The sequence below is a fragment of the Dermacentor silvarum genome, chromosome 3 (genome assembly GCF_013339745.2).
Source record: "Dermacentor silvarum isolate Dsil-2018 chromosome 3, BIME_Dsil_1.4, whole genome shotgun sequence".
NCBI lineage: Eukaryota > Metazoa > Arthropoda > Arachnida > Ixodida > Ixodidae > Dermacentor > Dermacentor silvarum.
The window spans coordinates 211,164,603-211,190,243 of NC_051156.1; the positions used below are offsets into that span (position 1 = coordinate 211,164,603).

The 25,641-nt window shown below is 44.1% G+C and overlaps 2 protein-coding genes across 2 annotated transcripts in view; both read left to right on the forward strand.

Annotated features, from left to right (window-relative positions):
* Positions 1–5,143, forward strand: part of LOC119446609 (kinase suppressor of Ras 2) — a 41,187-nt gene extending 36,044 nt beyond the window's left edge. The window contains exon 19 of the mRNA XM_037711084.2: positions 1,586–5,143. Within this exon, the coding sequence (XP_037567012.1) occupies positions 1,586–1,738 (153 nt within the window). The 3' untranslated portion in view covers positions 1,739–5,143. The remainder of the gene's footprint in view (positions 1–1,585) is intronic.
* A 15,018-nt stretch (positions 5,144–20,161) lies between these two features.
* Positions 20,162–25,088, forward strand: LOC119445198 (uncharacterized). The gene is made up of 2 exons (XM_037709520.2): positions 20,162–20,472; positions 23,366–25,088. The coding sequence occupies exons 1-2, from the start codon at positions 20,162–20,164 to the stop codon at positions 24,993–24,995; spliced, it is 1,941 nt and encodes a 646-aa protein (XP_037565448.1). The 3' UTR covers positions 24,996–25,088.
* The last annotated feature ends 553 nt before the right edge of the window (positions 25,089–25,641 follow it).

Genomic DNA, 25,641 nt, shown 5'->3' on the forward strand with positions numbered 1-25,641 from the left:
GTCAACGTCCCATGTTAGGACTCCATAGGGGTTGCGAAAACATAAAAAGATTCGGGCAGTCCGAAAAAATGAATGCATGCCATTTACTTACTGCCCCCAAAAGCTGAAATCGCCAAAGGCACGTCCAAAAAAGCTTTGAAGGCCTGCCAGTACACATATTAGGCGTATCGGTGCTCGTACTGTGATTGGAGAGAGCGGGTGCATGTGTGTATAATTAAATACATACTGTGTCCCGTGACAGTTGTTCCTTTCCACTCTTAGTATGCTTCACCGCGATACATCACGTATGCTTCACTGTGTAAGACGGCTGTATTGCGGCGAAGCTGACTTTCAAGAATTGGCATTATGTAATGGTTCTTTCAGCACTTTGAAGCCGTCATCAAGGGTTACAAAGACGGAGTCGGCGGCGAAATCTTTCCATGAAAAACACGACACCGAACAGTTAGAAGCTTGGTAGAGAATGTCAAAGCAGCTAGGCCCAGCGTTGCTGCTTTGGCGGCTACGACTGCCAGTGGATTGTCGTGCGAGAGTGCCAGTTCGAGGCTGCAAGAAAATCCAAATGGCAGCGGTTCTGACTTCGATAAAACACTTCGTTATTATAAATATTCAGGTTCTAAATACATGGTGCTCAACACCCACCGAGGTGGCTTAGTCAGCTAAGGCGTTGCGCTGCTGAGCACGAGATCGCGGGATCGAATCCCGGCTGCGGCGGCCGCATTTCGATGGAGGCGAAATGCAAAAACGCCCATGTGCTTGCGTTGTAGTGCACGTTAAAGAACCCCAGGTGGTCAAAATTAATCCAGAGCCCTCCACTACGGCATGCCTCATAATCAGAACTGGTTTTGGCACGTAAAACCCCAGAAAGAAGAAGAACATGGTGTTCTATGGACAAGAGGTTATGAAAAGTTAAATACTTCGTTATATTGAGAATTTTCTTATACTGAAGTTTGTTACATCAAGGTTTAACTATTTTGTTTGTGTGCAACATAAAAATAACCCATCTCACAATGTATGTTGACGGTAATGTGATTAGCACTGAAGGAATGAATTGTGTATGAGGCGTGTGCAGCCGGATCCTGTCTCACGCTTCCCACTGGACATGCTGCACCATCTAGCGCAACGCACGTGTGAATATATATGACATGGGTTCAATTCCGCTCACCTCCGGCAAAATTTCAACGGATGATTTTTGTTCTTGAAGAATGGTAACCCAGTGGTGCATGCCCAGTGACCCAAGTTGGCGTCATAGAGTTTCATTGAAGAGCAGCACATGCCCAGTTATCAAAGTTGGTGCGCTGGTTAATTTCGAGCTTATTTTCCTCAGCACAGCAGCCCACTGCTGTTCTCATTAGGCCGTGGACTACCCAGTGTTGGTGGGAAAATGGTTAGAGACACTGATAGATAGCTACCGTAAAGTGCATAAACTATTCTAAGAATGCTAATCACAATAAAAATGTTTGCTTATTGTTAAAGACAGTTTTCCAGCTGTAGTCCTTGAAAGTCCTTGAAAACTCTCTTAATTAATGAAGTGTTCTTTTCATGGTAGCTGCTACAAATCTCCCTCTTCTTGCCCATCGCACTGCAGGACTTTCTGATGGTGTGCTGGTCATACAAGCCCCAGGATCGGCCAGCATTTGCCAAGCTGCAGGTGCAGCTGCAGAGGCTGCCCAAGAAACGCCTCGCCCGGAGCCCGTCACACCCGACTCACTTGTCCCGCTCGGCCGAGTCGGCATTTTAGGTGCCGGCTGTGACCGGCCCTTCCTCGTTCCTCGTTCCAGCTACTGTGCTCTACCTTCATGACCTCCTTATCATTTGATGCCCTTTCAAAAGCAGTCAAATTTGACTCGTGTAGCTAAGCTGCCCAGACACGACGATGATGCTCATTATTAATAAGAAGGAAGCTCTACTTGAAGAGCTCCTATCTAAGTCCGTGGGGAGTGAGAAATAGTTTTTCTTGGCATTTGCTTCACCAGTTTTAGTGAGGTTTGCTGCATTTAAAATTAAAAGTTGGGGGGGTTGAGTCATTTTAGGAAAACAGGACGCTAGCTGATTTGTCAACTTGTAATCACTACTGTGAACAGTACTGTGATGCAGTTGAACGTCAATAAAACAAGCATAGATACATTCAGACCATGTTATAATTAAAGTCACATCTGATATAAAAATATATTCATGATATCTGATATTCATTATGAGCATGTAAAGGGAACCCCTTTGATACATTCCTCGCTGCTACGTCGCGTTTTTGCGGTCTGACCTAAGTCCCATTGACTTCCATGTATTATGTTCCCCTTGATACGTTTGCCAATCTGTAATGTTCCTGCATCTTACGTTGCGTTTGAACGTAGCAGTAATGTAAATTTAGCAGTGCAGCTAGCTTGTATGCTGCAACAAGCTACCGGCACGTTGCAGTAAGTGACAACAAGCTCGGCACTGCACATGTGCACAGAGCAGTTGGCGAAGCACCCGAAGTGAAGTGTGCATCAGTTAAAGCCTACTGGGAACCACACACACTGGGCCAGATCCATCGAGTGCAGCGTTACATATATTTTGGAGCCTGCAAGGGTCTTATATGCGTAGCATAATCGCTGGTTCTCTTAAGTCAGCTTCGTCGCAATGGAGCCGTGTTATGCAGTGAAGTGTAAGCAAAATATTGCGGTCAAGAGAGTTGAAAGGGGCCACTGTTGTGACACATTGTACATGTCGCTTAATTATACACGTGCACAAGCACCATCCTTGGTCACAGTACAAGCGCTGAGACGTCTAATAACTGTACTGGCAGCCATTCAGAGCTGTTTCTGACATAGCTGTGGTGATTGGTGGCCTTCCTCAAAGTTACATTTTCCCGGCTGTCACATTTTTTTCCACGGTCCCTTGAGAAATGTATCAACGGGGTTCTACTGTATTTGTTACACGCTAATATTGATGAAAAAGATTTTATGTTTACCTGGTTATATTTTATAATTGGTTATGTCCATGTTTGTTGTATCTAGGTTCGACTTATAACGAATTATCAAATATAATGAAGATAGTCCAAAGCATATCAGCATGTAGTGAATATCAGGTTTAGTGAAGGTATTTTATATTTCGGATGTGACTTCATTATGAAAAGGTTCGACTGTACAAGATCAACAGGACTCGGCAACTCAGCAGTCTTGTCAGTTTTTCTTTGTGTCGAGGGAAAGCCACCGTACTGTTTTTTTTTAAAGGAATCTTAGTGTTTGTCACATTCCGTGTTGCACGCTGTGGCAAGCTTGGGGCCCCCTGTGTTTCTAGTAGACTTGCTTTTGTTTCATTCTTCATTCATTTCATTCTTTGTGGTGTTTGGTAAGCCTGGAACTCACGAGCTCGTTGTTCCCTGTTCCTTTCCTTTTTTCCATGTTCCGTCAAAAACAGGGAAGGAATTTCGTTTTAAGGTTTGCTTGTTTAGGTAGGGAGTGCAGATGCCAGTTGCAACAAACTGAGCACTTCCTGTGAAATGTGTTGCTAACAATATTTCCACTGACAAATCTATGTTATAGGAACCAGAAGCTAAGTAATTTCTCAATGCGACGACGGAATGTTTTTCTTTCTTGTCAATATTGTAGTGGTGCTGTAAAGAAAGCCATGTTAAAATGCGTGAGGTGGTGGGGGCTTCAGATCCTTGGGTTTAGATTCGAAGGGAAAAGCAGATTTAACTGTATCCTATGTTATAAAGCATTGGTAGTGGCCCTCCACCAAGACAGTGTGACATTGGAGACGCAGCCGAGTGTGTGGCCTCTGATTTGTTTGATGGATTGTCCGTGCCCTGGTTCATGGTAGGTGTGCTTCTTTGTGGCAATGGCACACTTTACTCTCATTGTGCTTTTAAGTTCCTCAATAACATCTTCAGTTTCAAGCTATCATTCACTCACTACTGCTGCTGCTTGCAAAGTGGCGGGTGTTGATGCACAAGTCATTAACTGAGGCTGTAGTGTTCATTAGAAGGAACTGTTTCACACTTCTCAGCCATTCATGATGCCGGACGCGTTCATATTGTTGGACGTTTTACCATTACAGTGTTACTGCATTTAAGGTTGGCATCAACCCAGAAGGGCAGGGATGCGGAAGTTATGAGGTGTTGTCCGTTTCATGCGAGCAGCTTTGAGCTCAAGGAAGACGTGGTATTAAGCCATGTTTTTTTACTTCAACTTCAAGCCCACTTCCTTAAAAGGTGCAAGTGAAGCTGCTCTCATTGTGTAATCAGTTCAGGAATCTATGATTTTTTATTTTTTTTTTCAGTTAAATGGGCAGATACATGATTGACATGATCCACGTCTGTAGTCTTTTCCGCTAAGTTTCTGTGTTCACACATCGCTTCAGTTGCCTTTAGCCTAAGTGGAGCCATGTGTTATTCTTGAAGCGTGTTGTGTCAGGTTTTGGGATCAACAAACCTTCATGTCAAAGTACATGCCGAGCTTCCCCCGTTCAGAGTTTCTGGAGGCAGTTTTATCTGATGCTGGTGTCGCGAAGCTCTCTTTATTCTTGGAGGTCTGCTTGTCAGTGCAGTTAGTTTGGAAGAGCGCAGAATTCCCTCGCGTGGTTCATTAACCTAAACTTGGTGGGGGCAAGATCTAGTGAGGTGCGGTCTCATTGGCATTGCCCGGTTGCAGTTCCTCTCCTACTGTGGTGGCTATGGGTTTTCGAAGTGCCAACTCCTCCTGTTAGTGGAGAATGAACTTCATCGCTTTTGAATGCAAAATGCTGCATTGCTCTAGCTCCATAATCGCAAACAGGCCTCGACTCAAAGCTCGACCTCTACTTACTCCGCCTAATGTTGAGTGGCAATGTCCCTTGACTAAACTAGACACGGTGCTTTACTTCAGTAATAGTTCTCCACAGTTCCTGGAATGAGAAATTGCTTAGGATATGCTTCCCCACTCTAGTGTCATTCAGTTGACGTTGGCAGGACCTCGTCGAGAGATTTTAGCACGGAAATCTAGTAACTGTACAAAAGCGCAGTTGAGGAGGGGCCTCCAGTAACAGTTATGTGCAATTCCTGGGACAAGGAGTTGCTTGACAAACGCTTCTTGACTCCCAGTGTCTTTGGGTCTTAAGTTCAGAGGGCCTCACTATAAGGGTTTTTAGCTAAGGAATGACTAAGCAACTGTGCTAAAGTGCAGTTGAGGGGGGAGGAAGAGGTGGAAGGGGGGGGGGGGGGGGCTTTGTCCTTTACATTTTGGAGTTGAAGTCATGTAAGTCGAGGAACATGGGGAGCAAGGCTGAAATAGCGAAAGTGCTGAAGGGCATCTTGAAGTGGCCAAAACAGCTGCACATTAGCTTGCTGTGTTGTAGTTGATCACTTCTCCTTTTTACAAAATTTATCCTTTCTTTTTTTTTAATTTGTCTCCAAGGGGAATGTGCTGGTCAGGCCATCTTGACATCTGATCATGTTGAGGCTTCTAAACATACTGCAGTAATATGTGCGCTGGTGAGCTGCATCCAAGCTTACTGAAATGAACACAAAAGCACCACATGTTGTGAAGTTCATCCACAGACATTGTGTCGCTTGTCTTGTGGTGCAATGCAACCTTCTGCTGTGGAACTTGAAATTTTGCTTGTTTGTTTCAGCCACCTATCCCCTAGGGCATCTGCCACTGAACTGATGTATTTTACAGTTGTTTGCCAAGTACTGTGCTACATTGCTGCCTTATTGTATCACTATTCATTTAACATTCCACCATTGCTAGGACATGCCCAGTTAGCACATTGAGAGTATGGCGCTGAGGAATAGCGGTTGAGACCACACTTTGATAGTTAAGGTATGCACAAGGTTCAAGCCTGCTTTAGTCTAAAGTTGAGCTTAAGTACAACTAACATTGCTTTTAGAATGCACATTGCAGACACAGTTGTATAGTTCAAGCAGCTGGTGTCATAATAAAAACTCGTTTTTTCTCCTCTGCTAGTATAGTCACAGTGGAAATTTGTAAAGTGGGATTTGCAGATATCAAAAGCTGCGGCTAAATTATGGGCATGGTTAAGGTGGCGGTCCCACTCCGGCGGCACGAGCCCCCCGTTTTCAGTACTTTTGGAGCAACCGTGGCGGCTCTTCTACTTAAGATATGAAGTTGTCGTATAAACCATAAAAAGCTTAATTCTTGTCGATTCCCACTGTATATAATATAAAGAAATTGATTGGTGTGATTTAGAAATAAATGTTCAAGAACAAGCATGAGATACATGGTTTTTGCGAACTGTGTCTCAGTTGTGACCATATTTAGAAGAAACTGCTGCACTTACTGCATTGCGGCTTGCTCTGTAGCTTTAGGACATATTTATCTAGTTCCTAGACGTAGCAAATTAATTTTGAATTTTTACTTTTTGGATAATTTGTTTTTGAAAATTGCCAAATATTGCAATCTTCTGTTGTAAACAGCCCGGCAACTACATGCTCAAGGAAGCTACATTTTGGATAAAGTAGAGTTCAAGGAATTTCCATTTAGGACACAAAATTTCATTCATGTAACTTTATTAGTTTTAAAGCGCAGCTTCGTAGCTTTATTACCTTCCCGCAAAAATGGGCAAAAATAAAACCAGAATTCTAAATATTGCTTATTTTCGGCCGCATTATTAGGAAAACTAATAAAGTTACATGAATGAAATTTTGCGTCCTAAATGTAAATTCTTTGAACTCTACTTTATCCAAAATGTAGCTTCCTTGAGCATGTAGTTGCCGGGCTGTTTACAACAGAAGATTGCAATATTTGGCAATTTTCAAAAACAAATTATCCAAAAAGTAAAAATTCAAAATTAATTTGCTACGTCTAGGAACTAGATAAAAATGTCCTAAAGCTACAGAGCAAGCCGCAATGCAGTAAGTGCAGCAGTTTCTTCTAAATATGGTCACAACTGAGACACAGTTCGCAAAAACCATGTATCTCATGCTTGTTCTTGAACATTTATTTCTAAATCACACCAATCAATTTCTTTATATTATATATAGTGGGAATCGACAAGAATTAAGCTTTTTATGGTTTATACGACAACTTCATATCTTAAGTAGAAGAGCCGCCACGGTTGCTCCAAAAGTACTGAAAACGGGGGGCTCGTGCCGCCGGAGTGGGACCGCCACCTTAAAGTATATATTTGGCAGGTACTGGAAAAGAGAGCAAAATACAGGCCTGAACATTTTTTCAGTTATTATAGCAAGCACCTGGGTACTTGGTTACTAGACATAGCCAGCTCACAAGAAGCCCTGCAGGCACATTATGAGTGTCAAAGGTCTTATTCCTTTCTATCTGCTGGCGCAGCACTGGTCTATTAGTTACATACACATTTAGTCAGAAGTACCTGGTCCGCATTGCATTTTGACCACAGTTGACAAAATAACTGTAAAATAGGTGTTGCACATTCACAACTTCAGAGCTTGAAAACTGGGGATGACTGTTATCCTCAGATATCACATATTAACAGCACCAGCGTTATTTTAGTCCCACCCGCAGTTTACCGATCACACTACCGGTTCCAAAACATTGAACTCGGGTAGGTATACCTGGTAGGCACTTTGTTAGGGTCAGTTTACTTGCATGCCAGCACACAAGTGACAGGATGTAAATTCACTTCGGTGCTTCATAGCTTCTCGCTTGCAAAAGCAGGGCTCAAGATGGTAAATCTGGCTGCCGCAAAACGATGTCCCAAATTAGAACATTGTTTAGGCAAAGGACAAAAGAACCATTACTAGAAAAAAGGGCACAAGAAAGGCATGAAGGAAAACCAGCTCCCACATCGCAGTTTGTTTCCGATACTGGATGTCTTTTGCACTGTCGCTTTTTAAGGTTTCTCTCACCCACCTTATCACTTTTCGTTGATGTGCATGTCCAAGTCCTCACCCAGTCTATGACACTGCAGCTCTCTCATCTCTCCTGCAAAAGCTTTAAAAACGTTTCATCTAAAGTATCACATGTGACATGAGGACAGGGTCTTCATGCAAGCCTTCTTGACAGTTCTTTGTGTAGACTCCAGTGTCTCCTTGAACATGGTAACTTTATTTTTTGTTCCTATCCTGCTTTCGATGCATTTGTAGCACTGTTTATAACTGCAAAAGGAACGTGTTTTTAGTCTGACACTTCTTTTATTTTGATTGTTATGCTGTCATTTCGAATCGCACCTGCATCGAAGCTTGTTACTTAAATGCTCGCTTTCCGGTCAGGTCTGTGTTTGTGGCCCCTACTATTTTAAGTTATTGGATCAGGAACATTCACCATGTTCACAGGCCTATTGGTGTGCAGTAATGGGCCCTGTCTACACCACGTTAGCGTGGTAGGTTTGCCCAGGCAACAAGTTGCCTCTTAATGATGGAACTATAGTTGCAAAATTGAATTGATAATAAGTTGTGTGACGTAGACAATTAACTGCAATCTTAAATGGCCATCTCTGATTGCACCCTTGGTTCTATAAGGTGACCTGCATTCTACTCTAACAACTTTAAAAGACTGAACACTTAGCACTTTCATTTCTACTCAAATTTCACAACATTGTTGCATATTTTGGTCCACAATGTTTAGTATAACAGTTGTATAGACTTTCACAGGCAGTAAACCTAATATGCAGCAGCTCGTCTTTTCAACAACGAGATGCTCGTACAACGGTGGTTTTTCACTTCTTTCTGGACACCATTAGCCAGCAAAGATGCCAGGTGTTTTATTGAATGGCGTAGACCAGAAAATGGGATCTTGTGAAATTTGAGTGAAAGCAAAGCAGTGGTAAGTGCATGTCCTCTTTTAAAATTGTCCGAACCAAAACCTATGCCACTGTATATATCAAACTGGATTTGTAGCAGCCTATGAAATGCTGCAACCTGCCAGTTGTGTGACTGCAGTTATTTTGGTGCATCTTTCATACTTCCGTGTTTTGTGGCTTCTTGCGTGAAAACGCTAGCTTGCTACTTTCGTTTGTTGTGTACAAATATACGGCAAAGAAAAATCCATGCCCGTGACCAGTGGTCACACATTGCTGTGTACACTGCGTGGACGACAGTGTGATACCTATTTACTTGGTTGCCTTTCATCAGCAACTATGACAGATGTTTTAGCGAAGTAGAGCTTTTATCATTTGTATAACATGAACATGCATATTAGATTGTCATGTTTGTGCAGATAGCCGTCGTCACAGCTTGGTCGAACAACTTGTAGCGCAACTTTTTGACAGCTTTGTTAAGCAGTATGTTTCTTCTAGGAGCACCTTACCCACATTGCCAGCTCTTGAACTTTAAAGTTTGATGAAAGCAACATGACTTGCTGTTTTTTTTTTTTTTTTTTTTTGCTGTACAGGGTAGGACATTAAAAAGGGGAACAACTAACCTTCACTCAAGCAACTCTTGCGGTAAAAGCGTGGCCTGAGACCTCGCTCACTAGTACGTGCTAGATTGCTATCCTATTGAAGAACCTGCTTTTTTTCGCTTCCTGGATTTGAGTGCAAATACACTATGACAGTTTACTGTCTTGAATGCAAGTCAGATGTTCCCTTTCTTAGTGTTCCCTGCTGTGCATATACGGTGCTTGGTTGTGAGGGTCAACCTTGTGTCATTGTTTAAAGCAGCTGACGAAGACTCGCAATTTACATCATCGCGTTGTTTATTTCTTGCTTCACTGAATTTTCCTCGCTGAGGTCACTTTCCTTGGGAGGTCAAAGAGCCCATGCTCACTGAAGCAGACCAGCACAATTTTCTTAACAGAAAACTTGGTGTAGGGGCTCTGGGTTCCCCTTGACATTTTGTGGTCGCATCTTATTGAGGCAGTGCTAAACGGACTTGCTGTACATAAGTACTAGAGCTCTACTGTTGTACCAAATGTGAGATAAAAAAGCACCTATTTGTAAATAATAATAGACTACAGTGTGTGTGTCACATGAAAAAAAAAAAAGTGTTTCTAGTAGCTGACAGAGAAAAAAAAAAACTTTTTGTGCTCAAGTTCTTGCCTGTGTAAACAACTTCGCCTACTTTTTCTATAGAGGTATCTTTTTATAATCGTTTGTCATATTTTTAATGGGTGCTGCTTGTGTTGTCTTGTGTGCGGCCTTGCTGCTCAGCAGAGACGTTTGTTTTTCAGTCACATGCTTGCTCCGCTGTTGGTTGAATTAGGTTGGCAAAGTGCGATCGAGTCTATCATTGCCACACTTGGTTTGCTAAGCAGAGCATTGCTGCTATAACCTACTGAATGCAGTTTCTCAATGGAATCCTCTGTGGTAGATAACAATGACCTAGAACGACTTTATGAGATATGAATGTTGCGTCATTTATGGTTGTAAAGAATGCTTTACTGTGATGTCCATGACTTTTCTTCTGATTTACATGATTTATAAAGGGCTCGGAATTGACGTGAAAATGTGTGCGTGGTTAACTGGCAGCTCTCATGGTGTCTGTTATCTGTCAGTGCTCTTGTGTTCCAGTTGGTGGGGCAGGATCACCCTGTGATGTGCCTGCAGCACTTAGGTTTCTAAAGGTCTCTTGCAAAATAGAAGAAAAAAAACATGTGTGATGTGCAAGAATGTCTGCATCATTCTTCTAACATGATTTATTGAAAGTACCTTTCTCCTTGTCAGCAGCGGTTCACCAGACAATTAAAATAAGCAGGGAAGAGTAGTTTAAAGTAATGCTAACCCCCCATATTCTCAAATGCTCTTCGACTCAACCTAGTGCAGTGTCAACCATCAACTGAAGTAGTCACTACTCTACGGTAACACTTTCTCGCGATTTTTGAGCTGCAATTTCATGATTGGACACCTTCAGCATCTGCTCAAAAAAAAGAGAAGCGGAGGAGCATTGTTTAGGCATGATGGCTATTAGTTTTGACGAGGACTGGCGACACTTCTATTCAGTGATGTCTAGGAATGTGTTCGAGGTGAATCTATTTGTGAATACAGGAGTAAAAAAAGCTTATTCACTTTGTAGAGAACAACTAATACTTCACCCGACTTTTCTCAAAATAAGCGTGTGATTGCCATGTGTAGGAAGGAGCACAGGTTCACTATGTCGGCACTGAGCTGTTACGTCTCTCTAGCACTTTAAGGGCAATTCTGTAATAGTATTTTTCTTCTGAAGGGGTATTCTGTTCTTTCTACTGTGTAGTACCAGCCTTTCCACCATGTCACATTTCAAGTTATGTTTCAGGCCAACTCTTAAGTGAAAGTACCATCTTGTCTGTGGACTGAAAGAGCTTTGTTGGCTGCTGTGATGGTAGACATCTGTTTGACAGCGGTGCCCATGTGTTGAGTTGCCACCAAATATACACTTGCTGGATAACCTGTTGCTGCTGCAGGCTAGTTAGCCTTAACTATATTCAGCAACTTTTTCCATATCCTTTATAAGGTTTGGTTTAATGTATCGTTACAGAGATCATCAGGCAGGCAGGCAGCAGGGATGAAAGGCACTTGTGTCCCTTTCTCTCCATCCGTGTCTAAACTGTAACAGTAAAAACAGCACCACCAAAGTAGCATAAGGACTCTGTCCATGGAGCCGCAAGCTCACACAAGCGAAGATGCAACATTTTTCTTGCTAATTATGGCATGACGAGAGCACAAATGTGAGAAGCACATCTTTGCACTTGTGACTTTTAGTAGTATGGGCTGTCAGGCCACTTTTTTGACATGATAGCTCAGAGCACAAAGATCTTGTGTTGGCTAGTTAGTGCGACACCTTTGGCTGAAGGCATGTGCTTTCATGATGTGCTCACATTCTCATGCATAGTAGGTGTCTGCTGTCTAAAAATAAAGCATTTTCCTCGACGTTGCTTCTCGTGCAGTGAACCAAATATCGAAGACAGTTAAACAGTTGACTTAACCCACTAATGTAGGGGGTGAATTTGGGAAATAACTATTTTTTTGCATGCGCATTATGTAGGGAACCGTAGCTGCATTTAATCCATATATTAGCAAGCAGCACAAAACGCAACGACGTAAGGGGTAGAACAATAGAACGATGGCCCTCGGACAACTATTTTCTTATCCCCCTCCCTGTCGCACGAAAAAAAAAAATCATTCCTGTTGTGAAAGATCCCTTGCAGTGAAAGTCTAATACGCACAAAAAGAAGAAATCGGATATCCTTGATGTCACACTCTTGAGTGCAAAAGTACCTTTCGCATTTCATTCTTGTGAACAGCTCCAGTATTTGGTGAACCGCTGCTGACTTGTAATTACAAAAGAAGAAAAAAATATATATTGTGGACACCCATTGTCTAGATTGCACACTAACAATTTTCCAACACAGAATCTACATGCAAGGTGCTTATGCCTGTGTACGGTCACTGTAAAGGATTGGTTTCACTCTGTATTATTTAGTTGCCTTCTTTGTGCGCGTGTGTGCAAGTGTGTAAGGGAAAAAAAAATGGGGAGACACCGTGTGTGAGATGGTGCATTGAAGTGAAACGTATATAAGACGAGCATCACAATGACAAGTGTTGTGGATGTTTGTACATACTGTATTCTCATAAGAGGTTTGGATTATGTATTTATTTTCGAGCATGCGCACGTGTAGGCTTACGCTTAGGGATACGTAGGTTGTATTTCTTTTCTTGGGCATGTAACAATGCGGGCGTCTGTGTACACAACCTACTTGGTGTTTGTTGTGTTAAAAACGAGTCGTAGCGAGTTATTCATTGCGTATACATTGAATTCTGTCTGTCGACTCGTAGTTACTGCAGAAAGAGTCCTCCTAGTTGATGTACATGCAAACTCTATAAATACTTATGTGAAAAATAAAGGCAAGGATGATGAAATGGTCACGGCATTTTTGCTTGCTTGTCCTCGCGTGATTCACCTTTCCACGGCACCTGTCGGACGTCCTTACACAAATTCTGCCAGCGCTGCGAAGACTGGAACAATACATCTTACCTTCAGGCTTCCAGGGTGCATTTAGTTCCCTAGGGTGCGATCTGTGTTATTCCCGACATTTCAGTTCGGGCAGTTTTAGTTGATCGCTTACGATCCACTCGGCTCCCTTTTCACGTGCTCATGGACTGCGAGATGTCGCTTTTTGTACGAGCCCGTCTCCCACAAACGCGAGCGACGCGTAATCAGCTAGTTTGCAAAACGACGAAGTGGACTGTGACCTCCGAGCTCGAATGTGTGCCGGTGCGATATCGGAGGCCGCAAGTGTCCATCAAATTCTACCATCTTGATTGGCTCCAATTTGGGTCACGTGCAGTCAAATGCATAAAGTTTACCGACCGCAGCATCTGAGAACGTACGTTGAACTTCCGAGCATGCAGTTCGTGACCATAGCCAGTAAAACCCCTGCAAAGATACCAGGCTATGTTCCGAGGCTGCAAAGATATTCAGCTTTTTATCAGATCCAGCGATGGAAGAGGAGGGGGAAGGTGTAGTGTCCGCAAAATTGCTTAACGCAGGAAACATGGCTACCACCAACATATATAAACGTTGGCTACCACGGTGTAATTACAGTGGCTAAAAGGCCACCGTAATTACTACCGTTATTAATTACCGTAGCGTAATCGATGCGAAATAGGAGCAACACCATCGCCCTCTGCCGTCGCTTTCCTGGTATTGTTTATTTATTTTACTAGTACTGCCAGCCTTGTTACCAGGCCCAACGCCTCCTATAATTATTTTAGGAGGCATTGCCAGGCCTTGAGCAGGAGTGGGCATTTGGAACAAAACAGAAGTATGAAATAAGATCAAACAATATAGCAGACATTGAACAAGAATCTGCATAATGAACAGCTCAAGAAAAGCTTTTTTACAATCATGATTTGACGGGTAGAGATGAGGAATGAATGCTTTGGTTTATTCACAAAGTGCAGAAAGAAATAATGAAACCATTGGACAGTAAACAGTTGTGGTGGGTAATGCGTTCCATTCGGAAATCGTGCGTGGGAAAAAGGAATTTTTAAATGCGTTGATCCTCCAGGAAAAATCGCTAACCTTTTTGTTGTGATAAGAGCGCTTGCAGCGGTGGCTAGCCGATAGAATACATGTGTAATGTATCATCTATTCTTAACTGACTGTTATAGAGTAAGCAGAGAATTTTCATTCTGTCCTGATAACGCCTTAGTGCAAGGTTTTCCAGTTCTGCAGTTTCTAGAAGAGATGATAGGGATGTGCGCCAGCTGTACTAATTGAAAATAAACCTAGTTGATTTTCTTTGAAATTTCTCAATTTTAGTGATTTTCGTTAGTGTGTGTGGATCCCAAACAATCTCGGCGTATTCTAGAATGGGTCGGATGAATGTTTTATATGCTAAAAGTTTTATTTCATGTGAAGCGTTAATTTCCTATTGATTGCCTTAAAAAATAGTTTCTTCATTGCTTTATTATAAATATATGGATGAATGTTTTATATGCTAAAAGTTTTATTTATGGCCCGTGAGAGAGCAGGGAGGCATGGCCTCCCGGCTCCAACATGGGATTAGCCAACAGCTAGCCAGGGGCTTCTCTGGGGCTCCAATGGCTGGCTCCTCAGGACCTTAATAAAGTTATTTGTCTATCTGTCTGTCATGTGAAGCGTTTCCTGTTGACCGCCTTAAAAAAAAAAAAAGTAGTTTCTTCATTGCTTTATTATAAATATATGTTACATGTTCGCTCCACCTAAAATAGTACAAGACCGCATGGCGATAAGTTTGACGTCATGTACGTGACATGACTCAAGCCTGTGCATGCAGTTATATGTGCACCTCAAGGAGGATTAAAAACCTCCTTGGTGCAACTATACTATGTATAAGGAACAAACCATCGTTCTATTCTGCATGGACAGTGAATTCCAACTCTCTTATGTAAATCAGTGGAGGAGGGGGGGGGGGCGAGGGGGGTTCCTATCGCGATCAGAAAAGCCCAAATGATTCAGCATACCACGTTGTATAAAAATAAAGGTAAAGAAAGGGCACATGTATCCCCCCACCCCCCGAAATTTCTGTGCACGAGCCCACTCCCCCCCCCGAGAAAGATTCCTAGCTATGCCAACGGTTACCTGTGCTGCACATTGATGGTGCTGGAAATGAGACCACACTTGTACCCCTCACAGAAAAAAAAAATGCAGCCAGTTCCATGAAGCGCAGTCTGTCGAAGCAGCGGAGTTGTCGTTCTGTTTCTGCGATTGTTGCGTATGTTTCCTTTTTTTTTTTTTCGCTGTCATGGTCTTTGTTTTAGATCTAAGGAACGACCACATCTCCGCTGTTTCGACAGTTTTCACTGTGTGGCACGTGTTCTGGACGCCGCTCGCGCCGAGCGCCGTCCGTCCATCGTGCGAAGAGCGCGCGGTGCATACACCTGCTAATATACCCCGGCGCCTCTCCTCCTCTTCCGCAGCGCGCGCTCCGATTAGTCGGCTCCTTTCCTCCCGGCGGGTGGGTCACGTGACCTCTCCGGCTCAGCTCCTGCATGACGGCACCGTCATCGACGGCGCACGCTCGACCAAGAACAGTTTCGCTGTTAAGTAAGCGATTATAATTACAAGTACTTCATTCAAAATGTGATTAGCTTCAGTTACCAATTACTACTGCACGAATTGGTAAGAGTATCGCACGCGTATGCGAAGACGTGGGATCGTTCCCCACCTGTGGCAAGTTGTTTTTTCATCCACTTTCATATCCATTACTTTATAATTTCTTTAATTCAATTAGTTAGTACAAGTAATTTCCCCTATGTTTTCATTGGTGTGTGTGTTTGTTGGCTTCTTATGATATGATAAATAAAAATCGGGCCCCTCGGTTCCCTTCTAGTTCTTTCTTTTTTTTTTTTTATTCACAAGTTCTCCATTTTGCTTACAGAAAACCAGAAGGGTCAGGACTAAAGGCGCTAGCATGCGCCTGACTGAGGCCTTGTACAATCTGCGCTCCAGCGAAGCAATCAGGTCAGCGTAAGAATGAAGAGAAAAGAAGAAAGAAAAGAAGTGGGGGAACAAGGAGTTCATCTGGCAAGTTCGAGAATAAAAAATTATACACTGCAAGCTAAGAAAAACAAGCACAATGATGTGCAACCATAAAAAACAGCATGAGCAACACAGTTTGGGCGAGTAATAAAAAACGTAATGAACCATATTTGGAGTACTGCTATTCCAGTTCAGTATATATATATATATATATATATATATATATATATATATATATATATATATATATATATACAGGGTGTCCCAGCTATCACGCAGCATGATTTTAAAAAAAGAGGAACGGCGTTACGCGAAGCAAACCTAGTGCGTATTGTTTCCAGTTCAGTGGAGTAGCCGCCAGTAATTTTTTCGTTACTGAGATTTAATTAGGTTATTGTAATTAATTATCCAACTCGCGAAGTACTGTCTTAATGATCAAAGTGTCAATGAGAAAAGTAGCGCACCATGAAAAACTACTGATACAGCTTTCTGTTGCCGAATACGTGCTACATAAATGTGTTCTTCCGGGTGTGAAAGAAGCCCGCGGATACACGCAAAGTGCCTCGATTGGCCAGTCGCGCGGCAATTCTGCGTGTATTCGCGAGGGATATATATATATATATATATATATATATATATATATATATATATATATATATATATATATATAGGTCTGGCTCATATGCGAAGGAATGCGTGTCGTAACATTGTGCTAGCAGTATGCACCGATTCCGCAGAAAGAATCAACTAATGCAACCGCCGATTCCAATCCAATACACTTCGGCGGAAAGCAGCAAAAGAAGAAAGAGTTGGAGCCGCGGTCGTTTTAGCATGGCTGAAGAGAATGCGTCAGTGTCTACTGGTAAAGGGATCATCATCATTATCATCACTTGCGGCCACAATAATGATAGACGGTATCTCACTTGGACAGAACCTGCTGTGACGGGTACTCGTGTTCCAGCCAAGCCGTGTCGTGGGTATACGAGCAATTCTTTGGGTACAAGAAGCATCGGAACGCGTGTCTATGCAGCGTTAGACGACTTCTGGCCGCCTTCGGAGGAGACGCGAACCTCGAGGAACACGGCGTTCTACAAACAGGCACTTGCGCCTTTCTGGGAGGGCTTCAGCAAGCCAGGTACGAGCGATGTATTAGCAGCTTATGTAACAGCGCGAAAAAAATAAGGAAGGGACGACGATCCCTCCTTGTTTTTTCGCGCTGTTACATAATTTATGATGAACCAACTAGCCTAGCAAGCCGCGAAAAACTCGCGGCTTGCTAGGCTAGTTAGTTCACTTCCTTATTTTTGTCGCGCTGTTACTTAAGCTGCAATGAACCAACTAGCCCAGCAAGCTACCATTCTGTGTTAGCAACGCCATGTACAGTGTTCACGGAATGGATCGCGTCAATTTAGGCATAACGAATGCGCATACTTGCGTTTGCAATGCTTGTAGTTCGTGCGACATCGGTGTAACCTTGTTTCGTACGCTTAGATCAGAGTCCACGTCACCTTTAGTGGCAATCTTCTTAGCGACATGACATATAACTCTGGAGTAATTGCACATATTAAGTGTTCCACCTTAAAAGATTTACTGTCGCGTTTCATTCCGTGAGCACTATGGTTGCCGTGTATAGGGTATCCCACAACGGCGCAGAGAAAATACGTACTCAGCTCGTTGCAAGCCTGTGTCGTTACGCATGACTTCCCACGTTTTCAGCCCGAAAAAAAATAAAAATAAAAAGAAGAGACAGATTCAAGGTCAAGTCGTTCATTCAGCTCGATACTACAGCTCGTACCACAGCGGCGTCCCAGCTAACGCTCCAAATTGTTAAAACAAAAACTCCGACATGTATACGATTATGAGGCCTATATATGGTATTCATCTCTGTCCCGTTCCTCCGCCTTTATTACTTTTGTCTAATGATTATTTGGCTAACTAAAAAAAGAATAATTAAGTTTGTGGTTTTTGAATTAAGGACGCGTCTTCCGATCGGAAGGTCTGGTATTGCGTCCCAAAACGTCCCACTCAGTTGTTTTCATGTGCGCTGAGTCCTGCGCCGTGGCGTTGAAGGAGGAGGAGAGGGGGAGGAACGTGTCCGGTGCACCGCCTCTGGTCCTGCTTAAATGGCGCTGAGCCGTGCTCCCTCAAGGGCTGCAGAAGATAGCGCCAACCTTTCCCTTTCCCTCAAGAACCACTTATCATCTGCTTAATTTGGAGATGCGAATCATTATCTGCCTGATCTCAAGCACTTTGCGGTAGGCAGGTTCCTTCCTCGCCTCGTTTCATGAGACGTGAGGTAGGAAAAAAGACGTGAGGGAGGAGAAGACATGACAGCGCCGCTGTCGTGTCTTTTTCCTTCTTCACGTCCCGTCATTTAGCGCTGTTCCGAGAATGAGCCGCTATACAATGTCTACAGGAACTGTAATTGTATGGAAAGTCAGCCAGTATGGAAAGGATGGTATATAGCCGCCAATGTGATGAGCAGTACTCCTCGAACGCCTTTGTAGCTTTGCAAATTGATTATCTTCAACAAAAGGTTTAATTATTATATTGCTAAAATTTGCAATGGTTACATGTGCGCGGACAGTCACTGCCTTCATGCGTTTAGAAATATATGAATGCTCAGAAATACATAGATATAAATTCTAACAGTTAAGGACCTCGAGAGCGTACCTTCTGACGCGACAAACAACAAAGATTAGACAAACCATGCATGCACTAGTGCAGATGTAGCGTGAGTGTGTTGCACGTGAAGAAGTTGCTTAAGCACGAGTAAGCACACGTCTACAAACAGTACCTTATTTATATAGAAACGTTGCGAGGCGAGAAGGTGGCAAAAACTTCCGACACTGCTCGACGAGTGTCTGGTAGGAAACCTCCGAGCCACCGCCAGAGGCACCGGCAACAGTCACGGACGCCGCGCGCTTTCGGTGCGAACCCGTAGTAAACGCAGACGGCGTCGACAACAGTTCTGCGCGTTGCTTGTGCTGCTACACTAGCTACCACTACGATCATTCCCATGGTAGTCGGCACTTTTCTCTCAAGTAAATTTAGTAGAAAACTCCACACCGCAATATCTTAGTGCAATGAATCGACTGTGTTTCATGTATTTCCTGATGTTAATATGTGGACATGTGGTCAATATTAATGTGTGGATATATGTGGTCATCGAGTCTCTCTTCATGTCGGTCTGCCTACGCGGCAGCACACCTGCTTACTTCCTAAGCTCATGTTTACTACAATTCATATTGCTCCCAAAGCCGCTCTCCTCACTTCGTATGACATTGCTATATGTGTTGCTGTCGCATTCATTGCTTCGCCCTTAGGGCGAAACTGTTACAATTTTTTTAAAGCGAAGCTTTCTTCACCTATACAGCCTGCCACGGTTTCGCGTCCGCCGGCCGGTATCTCGCCGAACATACGTGTCGATATTAAATGTTATATGTGCGCCAGATGCAAGCTCCAGCAAACCGACCCATATGTTTGCGCTGAAGGTTGACCGACAAAGTAGCGCCAGTGAGCGCGCGTAATCATTAAATATATAATGACATAAAACATGCGCATGTAACGTTGGCTCATAGGTATCGATAAAGTGCACACAGAACTCCCTTGAATTTATTTCGCACATTACTTATAGATGACTTGCACTGACGTCATCCTAGGCGCCATGTTGGTGAACCAGGCTGGTGAGAAGCTGCGTGAGTGAGAAGACGCTAACCAAGGTGAAAAAATTAGCTTCATTGCGAACAAGGCTCCGGTGGGTCCCTAAACGTCAAGTTATTAAATAATTTGTTCACCTTGGTCGGCGTCTGTCCTGTTTTTCGTCACGATTCTTCCCGACCTAACAAGATTTCACCACTTTCGACTTGACAAGTCCCCTTGTCGAAACGTTGGGTCTAGAGACGCGCTTTGTCCGACGACTTTTTTAAGTATTTAGAAGCCTTAAAGGGACACCAAAGAGCGTCAATATATCAATTTAAACTGATACAGTATTCTTAAAAAAAAACTATTGTCGTTAATTTCGCGAGCAGAAGGCGTTTATTGTTAGAAGAGAAAATGAAGGTCACAATTCTATTGTTTGAATTTCGCGCCTAAAACCCAGTGCTTCTACGTGAGCATGACGTCATAGATTTCGCGGTATTGTTTCGTATTTGGGCCACGTAGGCTGAGAAATAGTTCCCGAAACTTGCTATGTTCTAATCATTGTCTCCTTTAGAACACAATGTTCTCCATTTCGACTCCTTTCGCTCACTAAATTGTTCCCAACGCCAACCCAGAGTCAAGTAATCTGATCGTCTCCGGGCAAAGCGAGAGAAAGACCACGTGATGATCCCGCGCCGGCTGCTACGGTTCCGGCGCCGCCGATGCCTGCTGATGCTGATGGCGGTGCTCGGCGTGCTGCTCCTCGGCTTCAAGGTTTACCTGCGGGCTTCGCGGTCCGCTTCACACCCGGGAAGTTCGGGTTCAAGCGGTGGTCGTCGGGAACGGCCAGTTCCAGTGGACCACCGGATTCGAACCTCGGGATGCACGATGCCGCAGTTCGACCCGTTCGACCCGTCCGTCAAGCCCTACTTCCACCACCATCTTGAGGGCGGCGGCAGTTGCTGCCAAGGAAAGCCAAACTTCCTAACGATCAGGTGCGGCTGTCACCTTAACAGCTCGCTCTACAGCGCGCTTTTCTTTCACGTATCTGTGTATAACTTTGTGTAATAATGCGTTAGCACTAATAGTCTTTTTAGTCGCTTAGTGACTTTTTTAATTAGTCGATTATGCATTTCTATTTCACGTGCAAACAATGTCCGCCTCTTAGAGTAGACCAGCTCAAGCACAAGAATTGCGCTGTCTGGGCCCAAACCATTAAAAAAAAAACATTCACGCAGAAACTCCTTTAGGAGTTGTCTAAGTATGCGTAAGCGTTGTGCCACTTGTTCACCTCTACGCAGCCCGGTGTAATTATCAATCTTATGAAGCTTGATCCGACCAGTATATAAACGACAGCGCTACGGCGACACGAACTGCTGCGGACGGCGGCGCAAGGTAAATTGATGAGGCAAGCGAAGTACTGCAGGTGGTGGCACCAGGTGCGCTGATGACGTTCCGATCATTATAAACCGCTATCGCACTTAAGCGCCTTATCAATCCGCGTCCAACTATTATCAACCGTGACCAACCGTACTCCGACGGCGGCTGTGTATGGCGTGGCCGCGCGGGACCCTATCTTGAAAGCGATATGCGATGGGGGGCAGAGTGCGCCGAGTGCTGATAGCTTCGCGTGCGCTGTGTTCTCGCCGCTTAATTAGCATTGAAGTGAGAGGCAGCACGAAGGTCAATTCACTCGCAGCTGCTCGCCCTCTCTTGAAAGCGATCGTCTTACGTGACGGACGGTCGTACGGACGGACGTTTTTCCTCGTTCGGTACGCATAGAAATACTTATGCATTTAAAATTGCTCAATGTCTTCGCAGAAACACCTGGTATAGCAATGCGGAGAAAGGCGGCAAAATTCTGAGGAAAGACAAACTTGCGCAGCTACATGACATCGTTACCGTGTTAGCTTTATCGTTGCACATTTCACGTTATTTCTTGTCAATAAATAATGATTTAGGGGATGTGATGTACAGGTTGCTATGCAAATGATCAGTTTAGTAGTGCGCGGAAACACGCTACGTACGACCTCTGCTCGTGATGAAAATCGACCGTTCTTTGAGATAAGGCCGGTAATGAGAATATTTAAGGAAGTTTCAGCATGAAGAAAGATTCTCACAAGCCATGTACGACACTGAAAACATGAAATGTAATTTTTTTTTTACCCTTTCATTAGATACCAAGCATCCCATCAAACTTCTCGTGTTATCCCACGAGCTTTTTATTTTAGATGTCGTTAAAGCTATGTTTTTTTTTTCTCTGTCAGCGGATATCGATGTTTTCATAGCTACCTTCCACTCGGCTGTCAGTTCCGGGAAAAGTGCGTGTGGGGTGGAGGGGGGATGGGGAGGAGGGGTGCTTATAACTCCCAAACCTTCCCCCACTGCCTCACCGACGTTGCGTCAATGCTGCGCACAACGGCGGATGAAACCCACGGTGCAATTATTGTCCAATCAATATAAATGGACCACGGTAGTAACGTTACATCTAACATGCGACGTTTAGCACGGTAACCTTTTTTCCCCCCACTCTGTTAAGCACAGTTTGCAATTTCAGTGCCAGCCTATCTAGATGATGTCAGAGTATAACACCGCGCAGGCTGCCTATACTATCTGCAATGTTCTGGATAAACGCGCCAAGGGTTTGCTAATGAAGTCGTAACAACGCCGAGAGAAATCATTCGGCCAGGAAGGGCAAGTGTAATTTCTTTCAAAAACAACAGGAACGCACCATATGTCTCGGGACACAGTGATCTCGTCTGCTATACTGGTTCTATCTCCTGTAGACAATGCTATTGATCATTATCATTACTGAATAAATTATACATAAGCATAAATTGCAGCATAAATTGCAAAATTGCAAGCATAAATTGCTTGCAGGAATAGCTCTAATCGAGGTTAGGTAGCCCCACAAAGCCCAAACACAATTCTCCATTATGGAAAATGAGGAAAGCCTGGTCAATTGTATTTTTAGCCACGAGAGTACATCAGAAAATAAAACGATAAGTTATTCGGGATAAAATTAATTTGCTTAGGAATTAATTATGTAGTGATTAATTTGCTAAGCTATCCACAAGTGAAACTTCGCGCCAGCGTGTCAAAAACGCTATTATGGGTCTCGCGTCACGTTTTCTGTACTTAATTCAGAACTTTGGCGTATAAAACTCAACGTATTAAAAATTATATGTTGGGCTATGTCACGCACAGGTGACAGTAAGATTGCGGCACAGTGAGTTTTTGATTGACATTTAATTAAAAATTTTAGCGCAAATGTCACTCGTGGGATATGACGGAATATTTCATTCAAATTGGGTTTTAATGATGAAGCAACACTTCAAGTAAACCAGGAACCTGGAAACCCATCATGACTGTTTTTTTTTCTTGTTTTTTTTTTCGGTAGCAATCTTGCGATCACTTGACGTGTTTCTGCTGCAACTGTGCAGTGTGTTGGAGGTCACGTGATCGGCTGAGTTTCGGAGGGACGGAAAATGAATAGGCCGCATGGAACATTCGTTCGGAGGCAAGCACTGCCGTTCCCTATACTGCCGGCGCACTTCATCACGGCATCAAGCAGCGAGTGAACTCTATTCGCGCGGGACACCACGCGTGTTTCGTTAGTAGGGTAATGTGTACTGCCCATAAAACGCAGAGTTTTATCCCCTGTAATATTTCAATACTTTGCTATAGCGCTATCAGTGAAATGCCCTGCGCGCAATACCGCGACATATATATATATATATATATATATATATATATATATATATATATATATATATATTGTAGAGCGTGCGTTTTGAGTGACGTGAATTAAGTACGCCGCAAGCACGACTGAAATACGTCCTGCGTGGTTGGTGCTCAGGGACAATGATCCATCTCGTATTTCCGCAGGAATGGTTTCGCAGTCATACTTGAGGACAAGCTCGGGGAACACGGTGTGCGTCCTGAGGACCTGCTGTGCTTCTACAAGGAAATCCACCGAAATCAGTCTGCAGCCAGCCCCGAAAATGTTATCGCGTACGGAGACCGACAGCCACTGCTGCTCAACCAGCCGTTGAAAGAGGAGTTTGTCTCTGTCGAATGCGCCACGAGACAATCTCCACACCAGACCTTTCACAACCAATACTTGCTCAACGTGGTTGTCAAGAGGGATGTCGAGGAGCGCTGCCTAAAATCAAACCGCACGACGCTGCACAATCTGAGCGTCCTGATGCTCGGCTTGGACTCGGTTTCGTATCTTAACCTGGACAGACATATGCCCAAAACGGCGCAATTTTTGCGCGAGAGGCTCGGTGCTTTCGAACTGCGCGGATACAATAAGATTGGTGACAACTCGTACCCGAACCAGCATGCCCTCATTACTGGCCTGAAGTTTGCCGAGACATGGCGGTACGCGCTGGAAGGAATTTACGACAGCCTTACTTGGCGCTTTATCTGGCAGCAATATGGCGAACGGTGCTACCGAACAATGTTCCTCGAGGACTGGCCTCTTTACGGCATCTTTTATCGCTTCGCTAATGGATTCCGGCGCCCTCCGGCCGATTACTATCCGCGACACGTCATCATGGCCATGGAGAAATCGTCCAAGTGGATTACGAAAGACACGTGGCAGCCCCGGTGCTTGGGACCCACGAGGACGTTCGAGGAAATGCTGGACTACATTGCTCGCTTCACAGACGCGATGGGCGAGAGGCATTTCTTCGCCTACGTATGGATAAACGAAATAACGCACAATTATCTGAATGCCGCCGGGTACGCCGACGAGCCGTTTCAGCTTCATCTCCAAGCTCTGCAAACTTCCGGCGTGCTCGACCACACGGTCCTGGTCTTCCTCAGTGACCATGGTTTGCGATTCGGTGACTACCGTTCCACATACATCGGCAAGTTCGAGGACCGCCAACCCTTCGCCTTCGTAGTCTTTCCCCCGTGGTTCCTCGAGCAGAATCCAGAAGCTGCAAGAAGCCTTCGTGTCAACCAGTTTCGCCTGACCACTCCCTTCGACGTGCACGCGACGCTCGTCGAGTTGCTGGACTACCCGAGCGTCAAACGACCGCATACTAAGTACGGTCTCAGCTTACTGCATGAAATACCGGAGGCCAGGACGTGCGCTGATGCGCACATTGGACCCCACTGGTGTGCATGCAACGTCCGCGGTGAGGTCTCAGTGTCGAGTACGCTTGCCTTGGCAATGGCAAACCGTCTCGTTACTTGGATCAACGGATTGGTGGCGCTGGCCATGCGTAAGTGCGCCGAGTACCAGCTGCACCGAATCATGGACGTGACGGCGTTGCAGGTGACGCCGTCTGAGCGGGCGCACAACACGAGTCACTATTGGGTCACCGTCGAGCTGTTGCCAGGATACGCTGTTTTCGAGGGCACAGTGCGTGTCACCGGTGACGCCATCACTGCGCTGAACGACATCAGCCGCAATGATAGATGCACCATGATGTCATATTGCGTGTGGACTCACTGGCTTGAGAAATATTGCTACTGTCTCCGTACTGTCGGCCAGCAGATGTGAATCGTGCTCCCTGAACATGTAGGAGAGCATCTTAACGTTTATACTTTGGTATTCTCTCCGAATAAACAGCTTTGGTTTCGGATGGTGAAAACTGTGAAAGCACACGACAGTTCCCCCCCCCCCCCCCCCCCGTCCTCTATGTAATGCGCTGTTTCTATATCGCGATATGGTCCGACCCACCGGCAAAGTGCATGGAGTCGAGTAGTCACACCTCGATGTTGCTTGGAACGCTATCACTGTCCCTATAAACAATGTGCCCATATGATATGTGTTACAGCTGACATGGACTAAGTTTTAACAAGAGAAGGATAACTTTGCAAAAAAAAAAGAGAAAAATTAAGCACGTATATGATGTTCACAGGTGCGTTGACAAGCTACTAGTAATTTTTGTCTGTGACATTCACTTAGTTAATACAAATAATTAGCTATCTCGCTATTTTCTGCCCTTAACTGACAAGACGTCAATTAAGCAGTCATCGGAAATTATCCGAATCATCAAAGTGGTTGTTTTCATGAAGATAAGATTAACATGCGGAAACTTTTTTTTAAAGTTTTTTTTCTCTTTTTCTTTCTTTTTTTACCACAGGAGCGATTTTTGGCTATAAGTTTGCCGCTGACTTCCGTTCCACGGAACTTACGAAATTTC